Source organism: Tyto alba, unplaced genomic scaffold (assembly GCF_018691265.1).
Source record: "Tyto alba isolate M040663 unplaced genomic scaffold, T.alba_DEE_v4.0 Super-Scaffold_3, whole genome shotgun sequence".
In the NCBI taxonomy this organism is placed as follows: domain Eukaryota; kingdom Metazoa; phylum Chordata; class Aves; order Strigiformes; family Tytonidae; genus Tyto; species Tyto alba.
The window spans coordinates 711,029-738,523 of NW_024881304.1; the positions used below are offsets into that span (position 1 = coordinate 711,029).

The window sequence follows — 27,495 nt, forward strand, 5'->3', positions numbered from 1 at the left end:
AGAACACTGAAGAAGAAAATAATTTATCAAATTAGCAATGTGCAATGGAACTTCAAAACCCCAGAGAAACAGATAGGACACCTGCAGGTTACTCCTTATGATACCAAACAGAGCAAATCCAATCAGATGAACATGCTGCAGGATCAGTCAGGCGAAAGCCACAGGAGTGGCATTACAAAGGGAAAGACGTATAAAAAGACGATTTTCTAAACCTATTGTTCTGGCTGGAAACCGAGCTATTCCCCCCACCCCGGAGGAGACAACAGCATTGCTAGTATGATCCTGCAAAACAAGCTGTCCAAAAAACCCCTCGAAGACAACACAGAGGAAAACTAGGGAAAAGTTTTAATGAGAAATTAAAAATACTACTAGAATGTTACAGCTGCAATATTGCATTTAAAATAACACATCTCCATTCAAAAGCCTATTTCCTACACGCGTGTAAGCAAACTGTTGCGTATTACCATGCTATTTCATAACTTCTTGTCTTTAACAGTGCCATCATAGCTCCCTGCTTCACATTTCTATTTGCTTAAAATAACCATCTATGGCAAGAGCACTGACCTTCAAGAATAAGTGAATGAACGGGAAAACTGGCACTCCAGCATGCAACCAAACTGAAAATGATGACAGCAGTTATTTTGGAGTGCGGAGATGAACAGAGGGAAGAATATGATTATCTACATGTAAAATATTGAGTGACATCGACAGCAGACAGGAACTTCTGTTTGCCCAGTCTTGTGAAACAAGAATGAGCTAGTGCTTAAAGGAATAAAAAGAGAGCAAATTAAAAAAAAAAAAAAACAAAAAAAAACAAACAAGAAAAGATAGTTATTTTTTTTGCTTAGCAAGCAATCAATTCAAGATGCAACAGAGGCCAATCATTTAATCATGATGGGAATTCATCACTAGCCTTTAAGATCAAATGACCATTACACCACATGAAAAGGAGTAAAATAAAAAAAAAAAAAAAAAGAAAAATATTATTTCAAAGGAACGTACATGCTTCTGAGCAGAAGACATCACCTAATTATTAAGTTAGGGTATTTTTCTAGGAAGTACTGTTAACCCTGCTCTGAAAAATCTGCACTTGGTATTTGCAATTGGCAGGATGGAGCACGATGGACTACAGCTCATACACTAAGACTGTTGTTATTTTATTTATATATAGAGATATAAATATATAAAAGCTATTTTATAGCATGCACATATATATAAATAAAAGACACATCAAGCTTATATAAACACTTTATTTTCAGAACTGGGCTCTCAAAACTGTTCAGAAATCATCATGCCAAACAAGTACTGGAATTCCCACCTCACCACACCTGCGGTTTCTGGGAGTCCCGCAGATTTTGCAGGAGAGGATGTACCAAGTAAAACCCAATGTTGGTTTTCTTGGGCTTGGTTTTCTTGGAAAATGTGATATTTCTGACAATTTAATCTGCTATAGCACCTTGAAAGCAGAAAGAGAAGTTACAAATCTGTGTCTGCTGCACCACAAAGTAGAAACATAGAAACATCAACTATTCACATGAAAATATATTCATAAGGAAATGCAAATGGAAAATGCAACACCGCAAGTCTCCTCATTAGCAACACTGCGCAGCCACCCTGCAGCATTTGCTGGGTTGGAGGGGCCAGGTGTGATGGATATTTCAATCACATTTCAGAGGGCATAGAGGCCTAGAGATGCTAAGAGATGACTGAGAGATGCTAGGCAGAAACTGCGTGCACACACACATTTTAACATGGATATCTGCAAGAAAGACTCGGGGTAGAGCCCACTGCAGGAAAGCTCTTGGGACAAGGCAGAGGAGCCAAGGTTCAGGCTGACCAGAAACTGAGCAATTGGTGCATTTTTGTTTGTTTATTTGCTGGTTAGCTGATACTATTCAGAGTAGTTGGTCAACTTTCAATGCAATGCTTGGACAACAAAATAAATGTTTGGCAAATCTATTTAAAACGGAAACAGAAAAGTGACCCATGGCATTTCCTTGCAGGAGCCTGAATTTCCATCTCAGGGCCCTTCATGAAGATCTGACACCTTATAAGGATCTTTGTAGGGGTAAATACCTCTTTACAAGGGTACAAAAGCAGTATCCAGCTAATTACATTTCACTATACCAGGGGTATCAGCTACCCCAACTCTCCTTCTGCTGGGAAAAGGGACTGGAAGGCAGGAGTCTCTCTCAAAAATGGTGTTTAGAAACCACTGTGGCTGGTGTGAGGAGCAAGCACTGCGTGCTTACCAGAAAAAGCTACTGGCAATAAAATGTGGGTACCCAGGGTACTTCAGTACCCAAATCTTGTTTTCTCACATCATGGAGTGGCTTTCCAACGCGTGGTTTAAAGTTCCTCTTATTAAGCCTGAGAGTAGGAATCCCCATGGTTTGGCTCTTAACAGCTGCGAAAAGCATCCGCATCACATCCCACCCTGTGTGGAGGTATCTGACCTGCCAGATTGGCACGGGGAGCCCCGAGCCCCAGCCAGCCCCAGCCCCCCCTGCTCACCGGTGCTGCCAGATCCGCCCCCGGGAGCCCTGCGCATCCATTTCACACATCCCACGAAACGCTCCCCCAGCGAGGCATCATCTTGCGCACGACTCTTCGCGCTTCTCTCCTGCCGCCGGGCGTGATGCTGTCTGAAACTCATCCGCCACCAAAACATCATCACCTGGGATGAGTCAGGGTCTCAGATGCTCAACGCCCTGGGGTTGCTAGCAACCCCTCTGCTTCCCTCCCACTGTTGAATCCTTTCACTTCAGGACAATTTTCTGTATGTAGACCTCAGCCAAGAGTTCTGGAGTCTCAGCGACAGAGACTGAACCTCTTTAGTGGCCTACCATTCTCCTTTAACTAATTCACCTCCCCCACTTCATTAAAGCTCATCTGATCACAATTATCCCCTGAGCAGCCAGCAGAACCCTTGCTCTTAGTCAATGCTTTGCAGCTGCCAAAAGCAAAGGTGCAACTTCTGTGCTTGGAGAAAACAAGAACCTCTCTTTGCAAATCTTGGTGGTGGCCACCCCGGCGCCCACCCGAATCGGGTGGGAAGGCTGCCCGAGGAAGAGGAGGCGTTACCTGGGTGAGGTGCGGGTTGGGGTTGAAGCCGCACTGGTTGCAGACTTTGCTGTGACATTGGGTGCAGGCGTTGAAGTTCGGCTGGCCCGGGGAGGAGGTGAGCTCCGTCGTCTTGCATATAGGGCACAGCGTGCTGCTGGGGAGGGGGGCGATCTGCGGGAGCGAGTAGGGAGAGGTAGGGGTGCTGCCCCGGTCTGGAGACACTGAGGGAGACCTCCCCGAGCCCTGGCTCCTGGCGTCCACCTGCAGCGTCCTCCGCGGCCCCTCTACCGGCGGTGCGGGCTGGCCCCGGCCCCTCATCTCCCGGGGGCTCTGGGTGCTGGGCGCAGTCTGTGCGAGGGAGGGGGACACTGAGCGCTGGCCCGCAGCCTGATCCAGCTGCTCCGGTCTCCTCAGCGTGCTGAAACACCATTAAAAACACACACAATAAGCCCAGGTTTAGTACATGCAAATGATGCCAGTCAATGTAGAAAACATCTAAAGCACCCTCCCCGCCCCCGAAGCCCCAGCTCAGCCAAGGAGGCACGGCGAAACCACACTGCAAACCGGGGAAATTGGTCAGGTCAGCAGAAGGATGTGCTTTACCTTACAAAATGAGGTGCAATTTCAGCTTTCTCTTATATAACCCAGCAGCAGAGATGTAATTGAATTATTCAGTGTATTCCAAGTTGAACTTTAGTCAGAAAGTTGCACATAAAAAGTGAATGAGAAGTCTGGGGCAGCTCAGCCTCCTGCCAGCCAAGGGCTCCCCATCAGCACTTCTCTAGCACAAACTGGTGCTCGAAGAGGCAGCACCAACTCTGGATTGCAGAGATGGCCAACGTGTGCTAAACAGCCTTCTCACAACCTGCTTTTATGAGTTGCTGTGAAACAAAAAGACTGCGAAAAGCCCTATTTATTGAAGGAAAACCCCTCCAGAAGCCCAAAGGGGCCAGGAGAACTACTTATACTTTCTTGATTGTCAAGCTGCCTCTGTGCAAATCACATGTGAAAGCAACTGAGGGCTTGTTTCCCAGGGGTCACAGCAGTGGAAAATTAAGAGAGAGGACATCAGCTCTGCTCTAGTAATTATTACTAAAGTGAGAAGCATAGGGAACAGGGCTTTGCATGGGCTGGCTACCCCCCAGCTGAACCCTCTTGGTGGTGTGAGTCTTGGTTGGGCAGAAAACCACCTGTGATGCACCAGGTGGCCAGGACAGGGCTCTGAAACCTCCCTGTGAAACCCCAGCTACCCAGAAGGTGCATCAGAAGGAGCTACCAGGTCAGGCAGCAGTCCCGCAGCCCGGGTGGGACAATCGGCACCCCCCAGCGTGTGTTCCCTGCCACCCCAGAGCACAGGGAGAGGGTCCGGCGGCCCCAGGCAGCTCTGGAGCAGCCTCAGCTGCGAGAGCTTTGAGTCCTTGTGTCGGAGAGCATGGCACGAGATTCCACACAGCTCCCACGTTATTTCAGTGCAGGTACCCTGCAACATGCTGCTGACAGACCAGGAGTGCGTGAGAATGAATGTGCAACAGAAGATGCTTCTGTAATTACAGAATAATTTGGTGCATGTGCTTATCAATAATGCCCACAAATATTTCTCAGAAAGGCAGAAGCCCTAGTGCCCTTGCTACCTGTGATCTACATCTGTTTAAGAAAAAATATTACTCAGAAACTCAAATTTAATAAATTGTTGATTTACCCAAGCAGGGTCTGACCTTATAAAGGTTTAAAAAGGGAACTTAAATGCATAAAACTAATGAAATTCAAAGTGCATGTTGCCACAGTAATAGGAAGCTGAATGAAAATAAATATTAAAATAGCACTTTGGGAATATTTTTCAGCTGCAGATTGAAACCCACTTCTCTGAAGGAGGAATTGCACCGTAATAATAAAGCAAAGCAATAAGGGAGGAACTGATCTGCTCTAGACTAAAGAGCAAACCGCACCTAGCCCTGCAGCACAACGCCTTGCTCCTCCATCACAAATACTGACGCCCTTGAGTTCAGAACTGGGATTTGCTTCTTGATGCTGAGGGCTGCAAAGCTGCTGCCATGTGGCATCCGTACCTGGTGGAAATGGGAGAGGTCAGTCCCAAACACCAGCAGAAAGTACTGCTGGAAAGCAAAATGCATTTTCTCTCCTTAAATTTGATTTGTATAAAGCCAGAATTTATGTATTAGAACACATACTATCCTAATGGTGTATTAAACAACACTGAAACAGTAGTATTTGAAAAGATTAATGTACATATGGTCAAATAACTATTGTTTGGAAGAAGAGAATAGTTACTCCACTGGATTTTTTTTTTTTTTCTATTTGATATGAAAAGAATGTTTGCCACCAAGTAAGAATTCTGACTCCAAACCAGCTCTGACCACAGAAATACCACTCAACTACATTTCACTTCCCAGCTTAGTGAGAAATGAAAAAAAACTTACAGCAGCTACCCACAGCAGTACACTAGTAGTTACCACCTATTTTTCCAGCTGGTATTAGTAGTACTAGCAGTCTGGTTTACTTGGTTCAAGTACCTTTCTTTAAATTTTTCTTTAAACTTTTTAAGTTTTTTGCTTAGTGAATTTTTTGCAGCAAATCAACGTGAGGAGCGCCATACCCTTGAAGCTGCAATCCATCACAAGGAGCTGTCACACAAGGCACAGACAAATTCACCATGTTTCCTACCCAAAACAGAGCCTGTGGCTCTCTCGAAAATGCAAAAACCCATGAGAAAGAATACACGAGGTGCTGTTTCTTTGCCTTGAGCATCACTCCTGGCGCAGAAGAGGGAGGAGGGCAGTTGGGCACTCGCTGCCCGGAGGGACAGTGCTGCTCCAGAGATGCTCTCCCAGCCCGGGATGGAGCTCCCTCACGGATCCCTCAACCTTTCCAGGTGCAAAGAAATGCCATGCACCATCTCCCTCCTGCTCCCAGCTGTGGTTTTGCTCTGTGCACTCGTATCATCACTGCATTTATTTATTTTATAATGACCCAAGACGCCCCAGCCATCCCGTGACATGGGCTGGGCTGTCTCTCATTTGTATCAATTGAACACGTCCATGAAATTTTAAGACCAGAAGGAATCACCTGATCTGTCAAATACAGTAACTAAATACAGAGATGCCCCATGAAATAAGGTGAGAACAGTCATACCAAGTCAGGCACAGGCCCACGCTCGCTGCATCTTTTGCTGGAATGCTCCAATGTTTGTACATCTCGTACCCATCTATGAACCCTTTTGTTGCTGTTACAAAAGTCCAAACTGTGGTTCATCCACTTTTTTTCCATACAGCCCTCTTTATCACTGATAAGAATATCAACTAGCATCAGGCTGCTAACCAGTTCCAAAGGAATTCCCCCCAATGCCACTAGATCTCTCGTTAACAATTAGATTGAGCTGTCTTGATAAGGCAGGATTTCACCCATTTGATGGGGGTTGTATTGATTTTGCACTACCCTAATTGTTGAATTAGAAATATTGGGTGATGCTCAAACATCTCCACAGGGTCCAAATTCAGCAGCGCTCTCACAGTTACCAACAATTATAATTTTGTTCAAATAAAGACTATCAAGTGCGTTTGACTAAGCTTTTTAACTATTATACTCTCAAGGTTTCAGTTTATTATATTCTGTCAATGCTTTATCAAGAGAAGGTCAGGCAGGCAGCTCTATTAATCTGCCTGCAATCACTGCCATGTTGGACAGCTGGGAAGATGCCACTTCCTTCCCTTTTATAATTGTTTTTCAATTGAAAAACTATGGCTTTCTTCTTGCTTTCTGAGACTCCCTCCATTTTCCACATAAAGCCAAGCCAGCGTCAAAGCAAGCCACGACCAGCCTCCTGCCCTGGTGCAGCCCAGCCAGCCTGAGCAATGCCCACCACCCCCCCTCTGCTCCTCCGCCTCCTCCCCGACCTTCTCCGAGTTTGCAGGAGCTCAGCTCGCACTGTCCTCTGAATAGGGGGCATCGAACCAGCCACAGCAGCTCTCAGCACCAGCCTCTGCATTCTGCAGAGAGCAGTAGAGCGTTTCACCATCAAGAAGTATGTGAGGTAGTTGCAGGTCCACAACATGGGAAGCCTGGGTTTCACTCCCAGCGCTGCGGCAGATCCCTGCCACCTCTCGTACCTTCCCTACGCACTGAGAGAAGCAGCTGCCCATCTCCCGACGTGAAGCATTGCAAAACACCCACAAAAATCAACTCTCAGCTCCACGCAAGAGAGGAGGCTGAACTGCAAGGTTGCTTGCCACATAGCCCAGAGCTAAAAATGACCCTGAGAGATTAATCTGTACCCAGGTCTGCTTCTCCATCAGATACTTGTGATTAAAAAGGCGCAGAACTTCCCTTGTTCCACTTGGGAACAGGCACGGATATGAAACCAGCCTTTCTATTCAGGGCTGGTGCAAACATCCCGGCAGACTTGGAGGAGATGGAGAAGAACTAGGAGGGAAAAGCCGGCTGAGATGATCAGAAACATCAATAGCGTAATGAAAACCAAGGGTCAAAGCAATTCTCCACAAAATCAAGCTTAGCAGCGTAGAATGTCACAAGCAAGTCAGATTTTTTTATGCCTGATCTTTTCCCTTCCATAGAAATTACAGTTTTCATTGAAATTACAAGCATTGGGAAGGCTTTAAAAACAAAATCCTACTTACAGCCAGAACAAATGTTAAATTGATTAATGTTTAATTTCAGAAAAAAAATTATTTGTCCTAAACCTAACTTCTAATGGCATAGCATTGCCAGTGATGTCAGCTGCTTTAGAAAAGAAGAAAGTGACACAGTATTGGTTACAATCCCGTTACAGTAAATTGGTACAGCCTTCTTATTTGGGAATTCCTAGGTAAAGTCAGTGCCTGTAGAAGGGAATTGCTCTAATTTAACTCAAGAAGGTTCACTGGTGACACTAAATTTTACAGACAAGACCCAAGCTTGGAGCCAGCATCCCAAGAGATGTCAACAGTTCCTTTTTCACACAAGGTGCTAACTTGGGAGCAATAACCATGGCAAGGTAAATGCCAACACCGTTAACATCTTTGCTATAAAATCAAGTAATAATGATATCACACAAAATCTACATGCATGGCTAGTAACTCAGTCTTGTTCAGGCATGGTGTGTGGAAAAGTTCAAGAGAGAGCATGCATGTTTTCTCCTAATTTCATGTTCCTCCCTGGAACAGACCCGTCACATCCATCTGCTCAGCTGCCACCAAACCCCAGCAGCACTCACATCCACGGGGGCTTGGCATTTTTGGTCTGAGTAAATGCTTCAGGAGCTGCAGCCCTTTTATGCAACTGGGAAACATGGATTGCATCCCTTTCTCTGCTTGGTACCAGCTGAAATGGGTCCCTGCTCACTGGGCAACTGATCTAATTACTGCATTATAGTATATAAAAAGAACATGAAAACAAACGGCACCATCACCATCATTTTACAAAGAGCACGCCCTGCTCAGGCTTTCCAAAAAAGAGCTGGGTTTGTCCATGGAAGAGAGCTCCTAGCTTCACATCTGTGTCAAAAAATAAGCAAAACGAGGACAAGCAAGTCTTTTCTATTAGCAGAGAAAGAGGGAAAACAAATGACTGCTTACCTGCAGTGAAGCCAAGCATTTGAAAAGCAACCAAATCAAGATAAAGCATGAAAAGGAAGATGTGTAGACGTTCACACCCAGAAGAGGGAGACTGGGTTCATGAACAAGAATTAGAGCTGCTCAGCTATGAACAGAGATTTGACCTAGTTGGTTCGACTGAAACCCAATGTGAACATCCACATGACTGATTTTAAGAATCACTGAATAGAACTTATTTAGAAAAGAACAGATAGCTAAGCAAAATGACAGTTCACTCTAGGTCAAAATGGCACTGGGCTTGACTCAGAAAAACTTAATTCCTAATGCTTACAGGTTGGCATAGGAACTGTATGGGATAATATCAAATATTAGCTAGTACATACTGCCTATCAGCAAGTCAGACTAGAAAATAGGACGTGCAACATTTTAATAAATAAACAGATAAAAGAAGTGTCTGATGTGGAGGGCCTCTGGTTTCAGCAATGTGCACTGAAAATCTCACATTAGTGATGCTAAAACATCCACCGAGCTTGGGAATTTTATTGGTGGCAGCTTCATAGCTCTAAAAGTGCTACATCCAACATGGGGAATCCTGTATTAGACTCTGCTTTGACAAAAAAAAAAAAAAAAAAGAAGCAGTTACAGAACTAAAAATCAGCACCTGCTTAAATCTGAGTGCCCTCGGCTTAAATACATTTATGTCCATGCAGGAAGAAGTTCATGCTGGAAATGTGTGTACTGGATGCATTAAAAACAATGAAAGCCACACCACTGAAAACAAAATAGAAAGTATGAAATGGTGACTACAAAATGTCAGGGAGTATTTTATTAGATGGCAACACAAGCACTCTTGTGAAAGGCCACAGTGTTTAATGACTTGCTTTTGCAAGCAGTGGAAAAACCCTGCTGTCCTGCAGCTTTGTGCTCCAGGGTTGCTTCATCCCTGTCAAATAGGATGCAGCTTCTGTCAGGCATTTTCCCTGTGACGAAGGCTTCCCTAATGTGCATGTCCTGATGCTGGATAGTATCCCTGAGCTCCTGCTCAAGGCTTCCACCCAATCTGGGCAATCATTTGGGTCTCTAACCTCCATCCACATACCTGTTCTCATAAATACAGGGGAACACGCTGTCCTCGAGTCCTCTGCCTCCTCGTTAAAGCCCACTGAGGCTGGGGTTCAAGGAGAGGCTGCCAGGCATAAGCCACTTGCACTTAACACACCAGACTAACGACCTTCCCCAGAGGACCCGTGCCCCAGCGTGACACTGCCATGCGGCAAACAGCACCACAATGCACGGTGTGCCACCCTCCTCCTCTGGCCCCTGGTTTTGCAGAAGATAACACACTTAGCGCTGTTGCCAGCTTTTCCTTTAGCTTAAAATGCAAAGATCTACGCAATCCATGGAGAGGTAAGAAGAACCACAAGTTTTCCAGTTTACATCCACTTTCCAGGTGCAAGACTCAGTATACTGCAAAGCTAAGATCAGGAAAAGCCTCAGTCTACCACACACCAGTTATTCTCCATCTTCTTAGTATCCTGTCTAGTTCACCTGAGAATCAGCAACAGGCTAACACATCAAGGTCACTCACGCCGCTGTATGAAGCACGGCTGTTGAGAAGCATCTGCCATCTTATTAGCTGAATCCTACATACCAGAAGAGTGGTTTATGACTGATTTAAGCTCTAAATAAACATTTACTTGCTTATTTTCCTTCCCATGCACTGCCTTTTTGTAAATGTTTGTGAATCATTATTAATTGCAGTTGGACTAGATGATCATTGCAGGTCCCTTTCAACTATTCTATTCTATTCTATTCTATTCTATTCTATTCTATTCTATTCTATTCTATTCTATTCTATTCTATTCTATTCTATTCTATTCTATTCTATTCTATTCTATTCTATTCTATTCTATTCTATTCTATTCTATTCCTATTCTATTTTTGCTATGTGGTAAATAAATACTTAAGTTGCACCTAACTTGGCTCTGGTTGAGCTAAGAGCAATTCACCTCAGGGCACTTTGCAACATAAAACCAGAGCAAGGGCGGCTCACAGCCACCAGCCCAGCATCCCCAAACTGCTCTCCAGAGAATCCCACGGTCTGACATCTACTAGTCACCCTGTGTACACCATGATGAACGTCTACAACTGAATGCAAGGCAACTGATCCCCATAGACCCCCGAGCAGCCTCTATGAACCACAAGACCTGAACTGGAGTCAAGGGAGACTTTTGCATATCTCCTACAAGCCCTTGCAAACCAGAAAGTCACCAAGTGACCTGCAGACCATGACAGGCTGCTCTGGGGAGCTGCTCCTTCAGCTCCCAATGCCCGAAATGTGCAGCCACTGCTGTCAGGATGTTGGTCAAGCCCTTCAGAGCCACCAAAAACTGACATGACAGAAGAGCCTGCAGGTAATGAACTCAGTCCAATATATATCAAAGAGATTTCTTCTGAGATAGCTTTACAGCAGCAAGCACACCGAAGGCTGAAAGATTTGAACAGGTCTCCTTTTCAAGTGATATAACTGTTGCTGAGAACATTTATGATCTTGAACTTCAAAGCATTACAATCTCTCATGGACAAGTAGGATGTCCAATATCCATTCTGTCTCGGCATCAGGAAAAATCTGTTTCCTCTGTGATAGCAGAAAACTACATGTAAATCTTCCAGAGACAGAGTAGAAGCCAATTCTTGATCGTGATGCAAATAGTGGCACAGTTCAAGAGGAGTTGGTACAGCTAGCTGCTGAGAACCAGGAGGGTGCAGATGCAAAGCAGGAGCCCTGGCTCCACCGTGCCTGTGGAAATGCCAGCCCTAGGGTGAACGCAGAGCTGTTAGAAAGGTCCATGGGATTTCTGATCCAGCTTTTGCATCTCTGCATCTGGGCACTTAGGAAGTACCTGGAAGACAGAAGGCAAGGGGAACTGTAGGTCTTCCAGTGAATGGGTGCTGTCGGTAGGTCAGCTTTGGACCACCAGTGGGGAGAGATGGAAGAAGAGGAGGCAGCGGGCACCCCAGGTGCTGCCCGCGAGGGTACTGCCGAAGGGGAGGATGCTCAGCACATCTGCCCAACTGCAGGACCCATGAAGTCCCCCCCCTGCAGCAAGCACACCAAACTCCACGTTAATTCAGGTGAGCGCTGGGGGTGGCCATGCTCGGGGAATGCTGCAGGCCGGACAGGAAAGCGGGCTGCTGCCTGCAGAGCTCCTCTCCTCTATTGCAGGACTTGGAAGCTCTGCAAGAAATGATGAAGAGCCCTGCCACGGAGATACAGACCTGTGACCAACACCAGGGAGCACACAGAGAAAGGGTGTCTGAAATGGGTATAAATGTCCCCAGATGTCAGTAAGGTGTGGGCTGGAGCTGCCTCTCCAATCCAATTTTCACCTAGCTATGCGATGTGTGGCCTCCGTATCCTTCCCCAGCCCGACTGGTCACAGTGAGCGAGTCATTTACCCATGTTAAAAATTACAGAATTTATGAAGGGTCAGGACAGTCCTGAAAATACTGTGGGCACCAGAAAGGACAAGTATGATGGGTAGAGTACTCCAGCTGAGAAACAACTGCTCCCCACTGCCTCCATCCACTTACATCTTATAACTGACCTCTAGCAATTAAATGGTAAAAGATGATTGCCACGGTCACATTTAACTAAAGACCTTTGTCCCAGTAAAGCTAACAGCATGAATTACTGTGCTGTATTTATGAAATGCCAGCAAATCCAAAAGATAAACCACGGCATGAAGCTAAAGAATTTTTATGGCACACAGCTCATGAAAGCTTATCTTGTAAATCTATGATTATAAACTTGCCCCTCGAGAGCCTCTCTCATTTTAATTGGCAGCAACACAAATTTTTGTTTAGGTTGTTAACTACGGCCAAAAGCAATGAGAATAAAGCTACCTGCTCTTGACTTAGTCCTGCGATGTGCACGGTGCCTGCTTTGAGATGCTAAAAATTGACAACAGAAACTTTCAGTAACAGTGACCATAATAGACTCATCTTCAATCTATCACAGGACTGATAAAACCACACAAATGCACATGACTGCTATAACACTTAGATTTAAATGGGGGAGGGGGGGGGCAGGAAGTAAATCTGAAAAAGTGAGAAGATTTGTTAAAACTTTCAGTAACGGTGACTATAATAGACTAGGCTTCAACCTATTGCAGGATTGGAAAAAACACACAAATACACATGACTACCATAATACTCAGATATAAATGAGGAAAAAAAAAATCAGAAAAAGTGAGAAAGCATGTTAAAAAGAAAGGAAAAGCAGCAGGTGGAAGGGTAAGAAAGGTAAGTTTTCATGGCACCTGTTAGCATATCAGGGCCTCAGGCAAAACGTACACTGTCAAGAAAGGGTTTAAGACATGACCATAACAAGGCAACATAATTAAAGAGTGGAGCAAATACAGGAGTAAAAAGAAATCCTTCATAAAGTAAAACTTGTATCTAGATGGGTTAAAAACAAACAAACAAAAATTTTGGCAAATTAAATTTAAAGTCCTAATGAAGCATACAAAAAAAATATATCCCTGAAGAAACAACTCATAAATTGGGGGGGAAAAAAAAAAAAAGATTTTCTAAAACTTTAGAAATATGAAATCTGTCAGACTCTGGAAAACTGAAAGAAGACTGAAATGCAACAGAAATGTTTAAGGAATGCAAGACTGTAAAAGAAAAGGTAAATCCAACCTTTGCCATGCTGTTTGCTACGGAGAAATTTATGAAGGTTCCCACACCAGAAGCATTTCATATATAGGGTTAATCTGAAAAATTGTCTCAGTAGGAGAAATGTTAGGATAAAAATCTAGAAAGAAAGAAGGACAAGAAGAAGTAAAAGATGGTGAAATAAGGGTAAGCCTTCTTGTGGTTTAATAACAGATCATGATTTAGGACACCAAGGGAAAGGTAGGTGGTCAGGTTTTCACGAGTAGAGTTGCAGGACCCTGCCATGGGATAAATGGGACATATTCATAAATGGCCTTGGAAGGATGGGAATAATAAAGGGACAAGTTTGCTAAACCATACAAATTTATTCAGAGTATTCAAAGCTAATACCGAATACAAGGAGTTTTAGAAGGCTGTCCTGAAATGGGTGTCTCAAAACACCATGGCAGACAAAATCCAAGGTCAAGAAATGCAGAGTAATGCACAGCAAATAAGACAACCATAGCCATGCGTAGTGATGGGCTCTAAATGAGATACTGCTGCTCTGCAAAGAGTTCTTCAAGCTATTTTGGACAGTTCTCAGAAAATGTCAATTTAATGCTCATCAACAAATATAGAACGATCTACAAAAAAATAGACAATTAAGTTATTTTGGGAAAAACGCATTCTGGAAAGCAATTCAGAGAAGAGCAGAGATAGCCCATTCTCTTGACTTGCTTCTGGCTTTATTTTTGCATGCCAGAGAGTGGCACAAAGGTCTGGTTTTGCACGGCTCCCTTTTGAGTTTCAGGCTCAATTCAGTCCAGGAGCTGGAGGGATTTCTGCCGCTGTTGGCCTGCTGTGGTCAAGGGCCCCGACACCGACAGTGGTTTGCTGCTGGCGGATAAAAAGGGGTGAGTCCCAGGGGTCTGGCTCCACCAGCATTCATGGTCCTGTCCACACCACCCACAGGTCCCCGTGCTTCTACAAAACCTCCAGCAGCAAGAAGTTGGTACTCAACCATTAAGAAGCTGGGAAGACAGCAGGGCCCTTTTTCTGGATGAGTTCTACCCATACCCCAAAATTAAAAGCTGATGCAAAAAAAATATATCGTTACCCATCTCCGTGACAGCTTGAGTCAACTGAACTCAGCCCAGAACGAGGAACAACACTCACTCCAGGCACAAAAAATAGGAAGATCCATCAGAAAGAGAAGTGCTGTTTAAAAAGATGTGGTAATGACATACCAGAAAGAAACCGACTTATATTTTTAGAAAAAGGAAAGAAAAACCCATTTAAAACAGCAATTTCCAGGAGAGGAAACCAGACTACCATACTGCGCAGAGACAAACAGATCCTGGTGACTGCAGTGAGCGGCAACAGAAAAACCCTGACATTGCACCCCTATTTATTTGAGCCTGGGAAAATGAAATATGAGACCTAATGTATTTTTTGTGTGTGCCCATGAAAAATTGTAGTATTTTTATCCATCCTGCAATTGTGTCTTTGCACCTCACAGCATAATCTCGCTAATTGTCCCTCTAACTCTTCCCTAGGCCATTTAGGTCCTTAATGGTTTTTTTTTCTTTTGTTGCCTCAGGTTACCAGGAGAGCTGACATCTAAGATGTGGAACAGCAATCAAGAGAAGAGCATTTGGGAAGGGACTGAGGAAACAGCAATCAACTCATGTCCTCTCCAAACTGCTCCAAGTACTGTGTACGTAGAAGGGTACATGGCAAAACTGATGGGCCCACACTTTCCCACAAGGAAGAAAGCTTTGTGTCTAACACGGCCAGAAACCATTTAACAAAAACCCCACATCAGACTGTGTGTGTCAGAAACACTTCCCAACTTCAGAAGTTTCTCCATCCTTGGCGTTCTCCACACCAGTACCCATGGTCCAATAATGTCTATTATTGGAGACAAGACCTGTGGTTGCAAGTGCCTGCTGGGGACACTGCCCTGGGGCTGCCAGTCAACTGCCTTCCGCAGGACAGGGTCAATAGAGTTGTTTGTGTGTCTTAAATTTACATTTACTAGTTTTCAGAGGTTTAAACTGGAAGTTCAAATGCGAATGGCAAACCAAACGTGGAATTAATTACATTTTTGTGTGTAAAACTTGTTATTCACAACAGGAAAGATAAAGCAAACCCAAAGAATAACACATTACCAATACTGCTAGAAACACCATCAACTTCAATATTTCAAGTTGTTCAGTTTAAAAGTACTTTTGAAATAGGAGAGTCTGAAATTCCCCTGCCAAATTCTTTGTCGGATCAAAGGAAAACACTTCTCCAGCATCTGCAATTCTTTGAGGCGCCTTGTCCCTGCGTGCATTTCCCTGCGGCACATACCTCAGACCAGAACATTTGTCCCCAAAGAGACTGACGCATCTGCATATCTGATGCATCTGTCCTCATGGTCCCATCAAAAGGCTTAACTTGGCAGAAATGGAAGCAGGTAAAATTTAAGGCTGATAAGTTTACTTGATAAGTGAACCAAATTTTAGATACGTTGATAAATAGAAGGCATTTTGTTACTACCGAAAGCAGCTAGTTGATTTTGTTTGCATATTTCAAAGAAAAAGAAAAGCATGATAATTTGTTAATTCAGAGTGTTTGGGACTGTATTCTTAGTTAATAATAAATCAAAATTAAGTTGGTAATTACCAACTTGGGTTGGAAGAAACCAAGTTGTATAGCCAACAGGAATCATATCCTAATCCATTAACCCGTGCAGCTAGGAGATACTTCAAGATGAGAAAAGCAGATAAAATAAAGTATGAAAGGGATGCCTAAGTTGATATTTTTTCAGAGTTTTCTCCCAGAGTGATGTTTCTGGATGCCAGGTTAAGGTAATCAACGGCATATAACATAGAGATGTTATATGTTCCATCTGTTCCACTCAAACAAGAACCAATGGTTTATCATAATTGTAGTGTAACCAGTCAAAACCTAGTCTAATAAAGGGGTAAACGGGCTTTACCTGCTCTGAATATCACCCCCCACAAAAGGTTCAAGGGACAGCAAAGGACCACATGGCCCCTCTGCTGCTCTTCTGCCACTGAGCCCTGGGTGGTAGGACCCCACCCAGAGAGAGGAGGGCAGGCTGGGGGTGCGCTTGCAGGAGCAGCAGACTCAAAGTCCTCCGCTCAGTGTAAATGGAAACAACCTCTTCTCCTTGTGTGCTCGCCAGCTACAGGGTTCCCGAGCAAAACATCCACAACAACTTGCAGACAGGGGTGAAAAGGAGAAGGCTTGGAAATTTCCACTCCTTGGGACAACGGAGCTGCTCTAAATACAAAGGGACAGTCGGAGCAGATGCTGAACGCCACGGACTGATTTACAGCGACGTAAGCAGAACCCAGCATCGCCGCCTCACATACACCGGCGTCGGGAGTATTTACGGAAAGCTCCCGGTGCTGCCTGGCCCTGACACAATGTGCTCTGACACTATCTGCTACAGACATCTTGCAAGTTCATATCGGAGCAGACGCAGCCCACAGATGTGCTTTGGGAGCTGCCTGGCAGCGGTTTCCCCACCCTCCTAAGAGCCATTCCCAGAAGAGGTGTGGAGAAGAGCGAAGAATGTTCACAAGGGCAGCGGTCCAAAGGATTGCTACCAACACCTGCCTGGTCCGACAACAAATCTTGCTATGAACAGGTAAAAGAAACCCAAAATATGGTGGCTTACGATTGGTGGGCAGAAGACAACAAATCTGAGGCACTTCAGAGGAAATACGGGAAAGATCTGCACACTTCATGGACAACACATGGCTTACTGCATCCTACTGCTGGTCCTACAAGGACTACACTAATGGGTCCCAAACTTGGAGCCCCACAAGTCCCAAACTTGAAATCAGTAACACAACAGAAGACAAGCTACTGAAAAAGCATACTGCAAAATTAAAATGGAAACAAATTTATTATTTCATCCTGTAGACTTGGAGATTACTGCCAAGCACGATGAGAACGGTTTAGGCTGTCACCACCTTGGGTGCTTAAGCTAACTAGATCAAACCCAGCCTGGCCAGGGCAACACGTGCTTGCATCGTGTGGCCCAACTCCACCACGCACGTACCTGGAGAGGCTTCAAACCATCAATGTTTACTCTGGCAGTTAACAGGAAGTTTAGTGTTTAAAAAAAAAAAAAAAAAAAAGAAAGAAAGAAAGAAAGAAAGAAAAATCCAACCAAACAACAATTTGTCTCCCTAAGAAGATTAATAGGTGCATTTAAAGAAATCAGTCTGTAGGCTTAATGAGAAAGAGGCAGCAAAATAATTCTAAATGTGAGACCTCCTACAGTTTTTCAGTCCAGCTGTACAATCAAATAATAGTTTATGTAACTAGGATTGGAACAAAATAAATTAAAAGTAATTTCATGTTTCAAAGAAAAAAGTACAGTTCAGAGTCAATGTGGAAAAAGATCTAGTTCAGCACTGCATTTTCCCCAAGCCTTTCATAAGCTTTGTATTATCAGCTGATTTGTTTTTTTCACAAGAAGAAGGCAAATTACCAAGTCCCTTAAGAACTTATTACACATTTCCAAATTTCAACTATTCCTATTTTCTAACTCATAACTTCACATTTCTGTAACTGAAATGTTTTCTTTAGGAGATGAAGTAAAAAAAACCCACACTGTTTTTCCCAGGCTGCAATCTGTTTTTTCTGGTTTAAGAAAAAAAAAAAAAAAGTGGTTAACCACTACAACATGTCAATCTTTGAAAGTAATTCCCACACACAATTTCATCATTTCACAGACATTAAATATGGCAAAATCTCTTCATACTCCTCACGTCTAGACTGATGAAGGAAGGGTGCAAGCTACCAACATACTCTTTCTCATACTGGGGAGTCCATGGCAGACCCTGTTGTGTCTCATGTGGACTGGCAAGAGGAGCAAGACCCCTCTGAATCCATTTAATAGCTGAAGACGACACATCTCATTGACTTCATGCCCATTTACAACTTCCAAAGACAAAGCACCCTGAGAAGGAGCACCCTAACACAGCTCAAAATCCATAAATAAAGCCAAATTCCAAAATAAATCCCCACATTCATGATTCTACAATCCTCTGGAGAGCATCAGTCCTGCAAAAGGATGTCCACTGGAGCCAGGTTCTGAGCTCGGTGTCAGCCTCAAGTCCTTCTTCATAGTTGGAGAAGCCTGGAAAGCCCCATTGCTGGGAAAGACTCAAAATAGGCTAAAAAGCAATATTTTACTGGTAGGCAATGAAAAAAAAAAAAAAAAAAAAAAATGAAAAAGAAAAAAGGCTCAAAGGCTGCTCTCAGTTACTGACATCTGGCCTCTGAAAGTCTCCCTGTGCTGTAATACCTACATAGATGTCTCTGCCTCTGGCACCCTGGGCTGAATGGAGGAGAGCGTGCCAACCTCAAACACACCGGCTGAAACACTGAATTTTGTCACATCTGCACTGAGCAACGTTTTGGTCCATGGTGATTTTTTTTCTGCGGCCTTCAGAGGAGCTGTCAAATCCTCATCTGAAAGTTATTCAGCGTGGGAAACTGCTTTGTCACGTCTGAGAGACTCTGGTTCCTGGCAGGTCCCAGAGCCAAGTGAAGAATGGTTAGTCATACCTGCTCAAAAAAAACCCACAAAATTCAGCAACATTTCTCAAGCAGCATGGATGCATTTTTCATACAGCATCCGCTTGCTCTAGGTTGTGTTACAGCTGTCAAAAAAGGGGGAAACCCTCCAGCAGGAGGGCAGGAGATGCTCTCCTTTTGAGGAGCAGCTAAGCATGCTCAGGCAGCAGAAGTTCAGGTGACCGCAGGGGTGATGGGCAGCAAGTCAAAGGCAGGAGATGGCAGCCTGCACCTCACATGGAGGTTCAGAAGCTGCAGGACATGCCAGGCAGAAGTCACAGCACAGCACTGAAGCCTGCTGACAGAGAATGAGGAAACACTGACAAACACAGGGACGGCCTCGACAGTCTTCAGGGAGGAGAGAAAGAGCTTCTCATGTGTCAGAGGAGCCTGTGCAGAGCTTGCTGCGACTCAAGAAATCAGTGCGTAACTGTGATGCAGTGAGAAGACTTGGTGTCCATAAGATGTCCCTTCCTTACCTCCTGTACCACTTGCTGCCTGGCTGTGAACACGGAGGAGAGGGGCATGGTGAACAAGGGCGGGATCACCACACCACCTCCAAAAGCTCAGCTTTGAGTCCTGACCCACATGCCAAAGGCTGTCCCCACTGTGTCCCAGTCATGCAACGTGCCCCAACACCTGGCTGCAGATCCGAAATGGGCGAACACCCCAGTCACCATCGCTCCCTGCTGTGAAACCAGCTGGCCAGGATGGCCCAAATCCAGGTCTTCAAACACATCTGGGCTTCAAGGTGTCATTATGCCTCAGGAAAGCATATGGAAATGAAACTAAATCTGCATGTCTCAAACACATGGACTACTGCTGGCAAATCAAAGCTGCATTTTGGTTTTGCAAGGTGGAGTATCTCATTTAAGATCTTAATTGTTGCCTTGATAGTGGGACTACACGATGGGGTGACTAATGGTGTCTACCAGTGGGTAATGGCCCAGAGGTCTCCTCCAATCCCGTGCTCCTACCTTTGCCCACCAGTGCCTTACACACCCTGTTACAGTCACTCAGCTCTTGGACAACTGTGCCCACCACCAGCAAGCACTAACGGTCTGCAAGTGGAGACATTCGCCTCGGCTGTTCTAGGGTCAAGGTGTAAGGGCTCTTCCTAATGTCAGGACACGAGAGGAGGACAAAGGACAGGCTGCTGAGGCGACCCGTGAGCAACGGGTTTTCAAGAAGAAGATGCTAAGGACAGCGATAGGAGAAAGAGCTGGAGACAGACCGGACAGGAGACGGTGTATTTTTTTTTTGTTGTAGCTCTTAGAAGATGCCTAATACACTTTACTGCATTAAATATACACGCATTTTTCTTCTACAGACAATGACTTAGAAACACAGCTAAATCATTTTTGACAAAAGAGAATGTACCAAACTATTCAATCACATCTTCAGGGGGAATAAAGCCAGTATGAACGGCTAATCTGCTGTACATCGCAGAAAGTATAGTTTTGGGCTGAGGGAGACTCTCGAGGTGAAGTTTTTATTTAAGCCTTCTGTGACCATGTATCCCATTACACCCTCCAGTACACTGCTTCTACACTTACTTATGCTCGCTGCTTACGTATGCCATTGGGCTCGGTTGGGCTTTGCCTTTGTTAGGTATAGTAATGATCTTTACCACCCAGTGTCAGAAGTCAGGATGGCATACCATCAATTTTCATCTCAAGCCAAACCATGACATTCTTAAAAAAAAAAAAAAAAAATTTGCATTCAGACACGGCTTTTCTTGACTTGGTGGATGATGTTCCTCTGCCTCTGAGAAGCCTCAGCATGGGCAGGGAGCTGCTGTCTCCTGCCCCACCAAGCCGCTGTCCCCAGTCTGTTAATGGGGCTGGGGTCTACCTTCAATATCAAACACATTAATAAGCTATAAAGAGACCAGGAGTCAGCAAGATACCACCACCAGCATAATTAAGTCACCTTTAACATTAAATATGAGCAGAGTATGGGTGAAGAGCCTCCCAGGAACATGCCTTCCAGCCTCACTGTAAAGCACAGGCCAGCATTAATAGGCTGCAACGACAATGGTCTCTTTTGTAGGCTCCTTAATAGCTTGTTGGAGGTGCTGGGTGTTCCCAGCGAGGAGCCAGCTCACTGTATTTATAAAAACTTTTCAGTGTCAGTGACATGAAAAGCGGTACGGCATGCCCAGTGATGACTGACAGGCTGCACAGCAGCGCTTCGGGGTCACACCGAAGCTCAGCACCCCCGGGCACTAAAAAAGACAGAAAAAACCTCTTCATAAGAACAGTCGTGCCCATAGATTGATGCAAAAATAACAAATCTGTCATTCAAACGGACATTTGAAGACACAGCGACGGCTCAACAGCAACGATCTCAATCTCAAGAAAATACGTGCAACACTTATAACCGTTTACAACGTGTGGGATGGGGATGACCATCAGCACTTGCTGCCACTCACCAGCTGAAAAAAACCCGAGCAGCAGCTCTCATCAGCAAAGACGACGTGATGATCTTATTTCTACATTTAGTGAAAAACCAGAACGCCTTTGCCGTGGAACCTATTTCACCCTACCGAGCTACCTGCTTTTCGGAAAGGCTGTTTGCACCCTGACTGCCTGTCACATCCTTCCAAAGGTGCCTCTCAGTCGCTAGGAAATGAGTCCGACATTGCAACAGCATTGCTAGAGAAACACCGTCGGCCAGCGGCGAGCCACAGTGCCAGCCCCAGAGGGGAATCAGTGAAGGTGGCTGCGCAGAGAGGCAGGGCTGGCGGCAGGCAGGCTGTGTTTCTCCGGCAAGTAGGTGTTCAAACACATGTCGAGTATTCCCCAAACCAGTATACACTGCAGGAATATGCCACAGCACTGAATACCTGTTTGCACTGAACTGGAAACGCGACGGGAAGCATCAACTATGTGCTCAATTCACACAGCAGAGAAAAGAAACAGTTTTGATTCAGGCGCGCTGGAGAAGCAGAAGCCAGCCCATCGCGCCGCTCGGCATGACCCGGAGTGTGGAGGGTCCCACCGGTCCCACCGGAGGCGGTCACTCGAGCTGTGGCACCGCTCCCGAGCGTCAGCAGGAGAGGCTGGCCGCCAGTATTCAGGATTTCAGCGCCCAGAAAGCAGCCCTGCCGTCGCTGCAAACTGTGCCAGAAGGAGCCAAAGACTCCTCCAATATTTCAACCAGCATGAGCCAACAGAGCGAAGGAAATCAACCCTTCCAAATTCTTCCACATCCTTCTTTCCAAGCAGAAGCGGATGCCGTAGGTACATCCAGGAGTCCCCTGCACAGCAAAAGCAAAGGGTAAAGAGACATATGCCTTCACTATAACATCCAGGCTGGTTTCAGCAGTGAGAAACCCCAACCTGTGAAGCGGATAGCAAATCTGTGTATTTGTTTTGGAAATAAAGGCATTAATATTTGATGCCAAACATTTTGAATATTGATGAGCACGTTCACAGAAGAGGTTTTGGAGTTACTTAAGCACCCAGAACTGTGCCATCTAAATTCAGTGGCCTAATGGCTGCTGTCAGAGCTCTCAAACGTATGTAAAACACTGCTTGCTAAGGGGAAGACGCCTTGCAGCTGACACTGCCTGCCCATCACGGGAGAGGAAGAAGAATTGAAGCCCAGAGGGATATTTAACACAGCAAGTATTTTGACTTGATCCTTCAAGTAAGCCATTTTGCACTCCTCCTTTTACCTTTTATTTTGCTCACACAAGGTTTATGAGCTTGAAACGTTGCTTATCTGTTCTTCCCCTTCCCGCTTAAAGCCAGCCTCAGCTCCCTCCTGACCTTCCAAATGTCTTACAGCAAACAAACTAATACTTACTAAGCGCGGGTGCATGGCAGGCTTTTCCAGAGTGCCAGTCCGCAGTTCAGCAAAAGGCCAGGAAAAAACTATTTTAATATTTGAGGAAAAGGTTTTTCAGCAATGCCTCTGATGGTAACATCTCTGGACGGTCCTGCTCAGGGCTCAATCTCTTTAGGAACAGCAGCACATCAAAACAAACATGGGGCTGGCTCTCCAGACAAGTGCAAGCCCTGCCCATTGCCTGTTTTATTTCTAGCACGCTCATAGGAAAATGGACATCGACTGCTCGTTTCTGCAAGCTTGTGAAAAATGCCCACTTAAAAAAAAAATGGGGAAACTTGTTTTTTATTTTTGTTGGTTTGTTTTTGTTTGGGTTTGGTTTTTTTTTTAATTGCTTTTATGTATATACTTATTACCTATTATTGCTGTGGTACTTCTGCAAGAAAACAAGCCTGTACCCAGCAAATGCAAGCGAGCTACCAAAAGGGCAGAACGGAGCATCCAAACTGCTCTAACATATGTTCCAAAGTTGAGCTATTTTCTCTAATTTGGAGGACTGCTTCTTTCAGTCCTGTTTCTGCTATACTCTTTCCTATCACCTGATTTTTTACTTCAAGCTCCACCACCTGCCAAACAGACTGATGCTAAATGTATAGCAGGGTAGACAGGATCAACACTTGATTTGCTGTTCCAAGCTAAGCGAAGGCTTCGGGGGAGCGCTCGCAGCACGCACCGGAGGCGCTACCACCCAGTACTGGAAATTTCCCTTCCTGATCACTCCCAAGACCTTCAACTCTCAGCAAGCCTACCTTGGAGCCTGAGAAATTCTGGGGTATTCACTAAAGAGGCTTCTTTAGCATGGAAAACAAAGGTCCCAATGGTCTCTGCCAGTGTGCCGTGAGAGAAAGCTTCCTCCTGAGCTCGAAGCCCAGCAGCCAGCCTGGCTGTTTGCAACATGCATCTCCCAGCTCCGGAGAAATGGTGATGCTAAAAGCACCGCTGCTCCCACTGACAGCCCGGGTATTTGCGGCCAGTCCTCTATGCTTCCCAGTAGACCGACCCTCTCCTGTCCTTCAGCCTTAGCTCATGCTTCCAGGCATCAAAAAAAAAAAAAAAAAAAAGTCTTTTACGAGCTCCACAGCTGAGCAGCAGACTGACCGAAAACCTGAAGGAATTGGGCATAAATCAGGCACAGACAAATATGATCAGAAACGGCAATAAAGTCTCTCTTCTGGATACCAGGAAAACCATCCACCTTAAGCACTGTGCCCCAAGCTGTGTTTCTAAACTTGGGATCGTCCCTGCTCTTCCATCCAACCCCTTTTCATCAATCCATCAATAGCACCATAAAAGGAGCTGGTGCCTTGTGCTTAGGGGGGTCCCTTTGGAGGAGCAGTCCAGGACTCCACTGCCAGGCAGCTGGAAAGTTTTCAGTCTGAATGCATCCGCAACCAATTTGTGTTCCTTTGATCCTACGGGTTAATAACGCTCCATCTTTTCATCTCTTCTCAGGCAAGAGAGGCTCCATTTGTCCAGGCAGACTATCAGCAATCTTTCCCTCCCTCCTCTGATTCAGCATCACCTTGCCTGAGTACCAGAGCTGGGCACAACCCCTCTATGCAAGATTCTAGCAGTGCCTTGCGCAAGGGTAAGGACTTCTCATCTGCACTGAAAATGCCTCGCCTGATGCAATCCTGCACCACGTTTGCCTTTTTCCAAGCTGCACCCCACTGGCAGAGCCTAACCGCCTCACCGCCGAGCGCTGCACCCATCCGCCCCCCACGCTCCCGCTCCGCCGCGCCTCACCCAAAGCATGCAAGCAGGAAATCAAAGTTTATAAATAGTGACAGATGTTGCAGCCCCGTGAGAAGACGTAACTTGTATAGGATGTTGTCTACTCTCTGAAGTCCCTCCATAGTGTATGCACAGTTTCTTGAAAACAATTCTTATACATTTAAACAGAAGATCCCAAAATCCAGTGTACCACATATAAGGTATTCATACTGTTTCCCTGTGTCGTGCAAGGCCAGTTGTGAAAAATTACACAGAAAAGTAACACTACTACGGTTTGCATTAGCTTGCATGCAGATTTAGGTTACTTAACTCAGAGAAAATAAATAATAGCCCAGATATGGAGAGAAATTCACTTCCCCTTGTCGCTTGGGATTTCTGAAGCAGCACTTTTTGCACGGCAAGCTCGCTGCTCGGGCAGCACGAGCCATGCTTTGCTAAACCTTTTACAACGTCTAGTCTATCTTATGTGCCCACTCCTGCATCTCATAAAGATTACTTTCTTCTTGAGGCCTGTTTTTTCCTTCATTCTCACTTTGTTACCTGGAATTAAAATCCCTCAGCCTTATCTCAGTTCCCCACACCCCTCCCACACTCAGTTTTTAAACACTGGTACACATCAGCATCTTCTCCACCCCACCACCGCTCCACAGCAGCCTTCACCACCAAACCACAGAGCCCCAGACGGCCCACCTCTTTAATTGCATTAATTAATTGCAAGGGAGGGCAGCTTCCCCGGCAGCACCTCCCCAGGAGGGGCAGGAGTGTCAGCTCAGCATGCGAGGGCTCGAGTGTGGCCAGAAAAACCAACCCGGTGTTTCTGGCAAGAGAGGAGCAAGGATGGTCAGCACTGCAGGACTGTGCTCCTCCACCCCACCAGTTCCGTGTGCTCCAGGACCCCCAAAGCCCCTGGAACCCCCAACCCTGCTACAACAGCAAACGCAGACCCCGGGGAGTAATTGGGGAGCCCCGCGGCAGCGCCCAAATCGGACAGAGACGGCAGATCTGCACAGCTCCCTCGGCTGATCTGGTTACACCAGCCTAAATAGCCCTGCAGGTATTTAATTTTAAATTGTTACGAGCAGCCTATGAACAACTTCTCACTGGCAGAGTTCGATGTAGAGGGGTTGGTGATTCTTTAGGAAGGGGAACTGGAAAAAATGTAAAGGAAAACAGGCACGATTTCACTCAGGGGTATTTTTTCATGCTCCCTGTGTAAAATCTAACAGAGGTTTTACAAAGAGAAGCCTGCCCACAGCTCAGCCACCCTGTGGGATCCCTGAATCCCGTCTGGATGTTAGGGTGCAGCCTGCAAGCAGCGATCGCAGCCCGCCGGCTGGGAGCGAGCGGGAAGGAGCGCCAGGCGAGCCCGCAGCCTCCCGTTCGGGCTCCCGCTTGCATTTTCCCTGTTTGAAGTAACGCGACCGGCAACACCAGCACAGCTCGTTGCTGCTCAGGCAAGGCAGAGAGCCCGAAACACCGCCGCCTCGGCCAGGCGCCGTAGGCAACCTGCTCGCCGAGTCCCCCACACCCCTCCATGCAACTTTCTGCTCCTCGCATTTATTTTTCCAGATAGAATGATATTTTTGGATTGACTTTTTTTTTTTTTTTAAAGGAGTATCTCCAATCCCACACCTGCTTCCGAGGCATCTCCCTCCCAGCCGGTGCTGCCTGCCTGGGGGGGAGCGGCTCGGCACGGTTCCCCATGAGGTTTTGCACCGATGGCTCCTGCACGTCCCTCCTGTTACATAACGACCTTTCCCATTTGGTGCCGGTTCCGCTTGGGGTGGCCGTGTTCGGGGCGCTCGCACGCCCCGGGGTTTTTAGCCGTGTGCCGTCAGGCACCGTCCACCCACGCTGACCGGACCCCCCAGCCCAGGCTCCCCAACCCCAAACCGCATCCCTCCCTCCTCCTAAGCCACCTCGGCCCTCGCTGCTGGACCTCTGCCCACCGGGCAGCACCCACCTTTCTCCTGCCCTCCAAAACGCTGCCCTCTCGCCGAGGGCACACCGTCCCTCTCCCGCACCCAGCCCCAAACCACACCCTTGCCTCCCCCCAGCACCCACGGGTGTCCGCGAGCTGCCAGCTCCCCCCGGGGCTGCACCCTTCAGCAGGGACCTGCTTTGGGTGCCTCTGCCTTCTCCCTAAGCCCCACGCCACCTCCCTCCCTGCCTTCTCCCCACACGTCTGCCCCCCACACGGCTGCACCCCCGTCTGCCACCGGTTTGCGCCCCTCGCACCCCCCTCCCTTACCCCACCCGGGTTTCCCTGCACGCACCCCCCACAGACTTGCGCCCCAACCTGCACCCCCCACGCCCTCCGCACTCGTGCCCCGAACCCCCTCGCCCAACGCACCGGCGCCCGGCGCTGCCCCACACCCCCGCACCTGCCAGCACCCACGCCCACCCACAACCCCACAGCCCACCCGCGCCCCCGCCGCCCCCCGCGCTCTGACCTGGGCCCGGGCGCGCTGCCCGGGAGCTGTCCGCCGCCGCCCGGTGCTGAAGGCGGCTTGGCGGCGGGCGGCGGCGGCTGGGCCCCGGCGGCGGCGGCGGCGGGCGGCAGCTGCCCGTCGTCGCCGCCGCCGCCCTCCAGGCTGGCCTCGTTGCCCATGGCGGGCCGGGCGGGACCGCTCCCTCAGCGCAGCGCCGCCTCCGCCGCCATCAGCCCCGCGCCGCCATCGCCGCCTGGCCCCGCCGCCCCGCGCGCATGCGCCGCCCGCCCGCCCGCTCGCGCCGCGGGCACGCGCGCCGCCCGGCCAATCGCCACCCGCCGCCCCGCCCCTCCCTTCCCTCCCTCCTCCACCCCCTCCCTCCTCCCCCGGCGGCACGTGCCCCCCGCCCCGCGGGCGTGCGCCGGGGCAGCCAATGGCGGCGCGAGGCGGTGGCGGGCGCGCGCCCCGCCCCACCCGGCCCGGCCCAGCGGCCAATCGGCGCGCCGCAGCTCCCGCGCCCGCCAGGCGGCGCCCCTCGCGCTCACATCCTGACAGCCAATGAACATCCAGTCTCC

At 47.0% G+C, this 27,495-nt stretch overlaps 1 protein-coding gene across 2 annotated transcripts in view; it reads right to left on the reverse strand.

Annotated features, from left to right (window-relative positions):
- BSN (bassoon presynaptic cytomatrix protein) overlaps window positions 1-27,178 on the reverse strand; it is a 94,933-nt gene extending 67,755 nt beyond the window's left edge. For both annotated transcript variants that reach the window (XM_042799588.1, XM_042799587.1), the window contains exons 1-2: window positions 26,942-27,178; window positions 3,085-3,484 (exon numbers count right to left, since the gene is read on the reverse strand). In XM_042799588.1, coding sequence (XP_042655522.1) covers window positions 3,085-3,484; window positions 26,942-27,099 — 558 coding nt within the window. In that variant the 5' untranslated portion in view covers window positions 27,100-27,178. The remainder of the gene's footprint in view (window positions 1-3,084; window positions 3,485-26,941) is intronic.
- Between the last annotated feature and the right edge of the window lie 317 nt (window positions 27,179-27,495).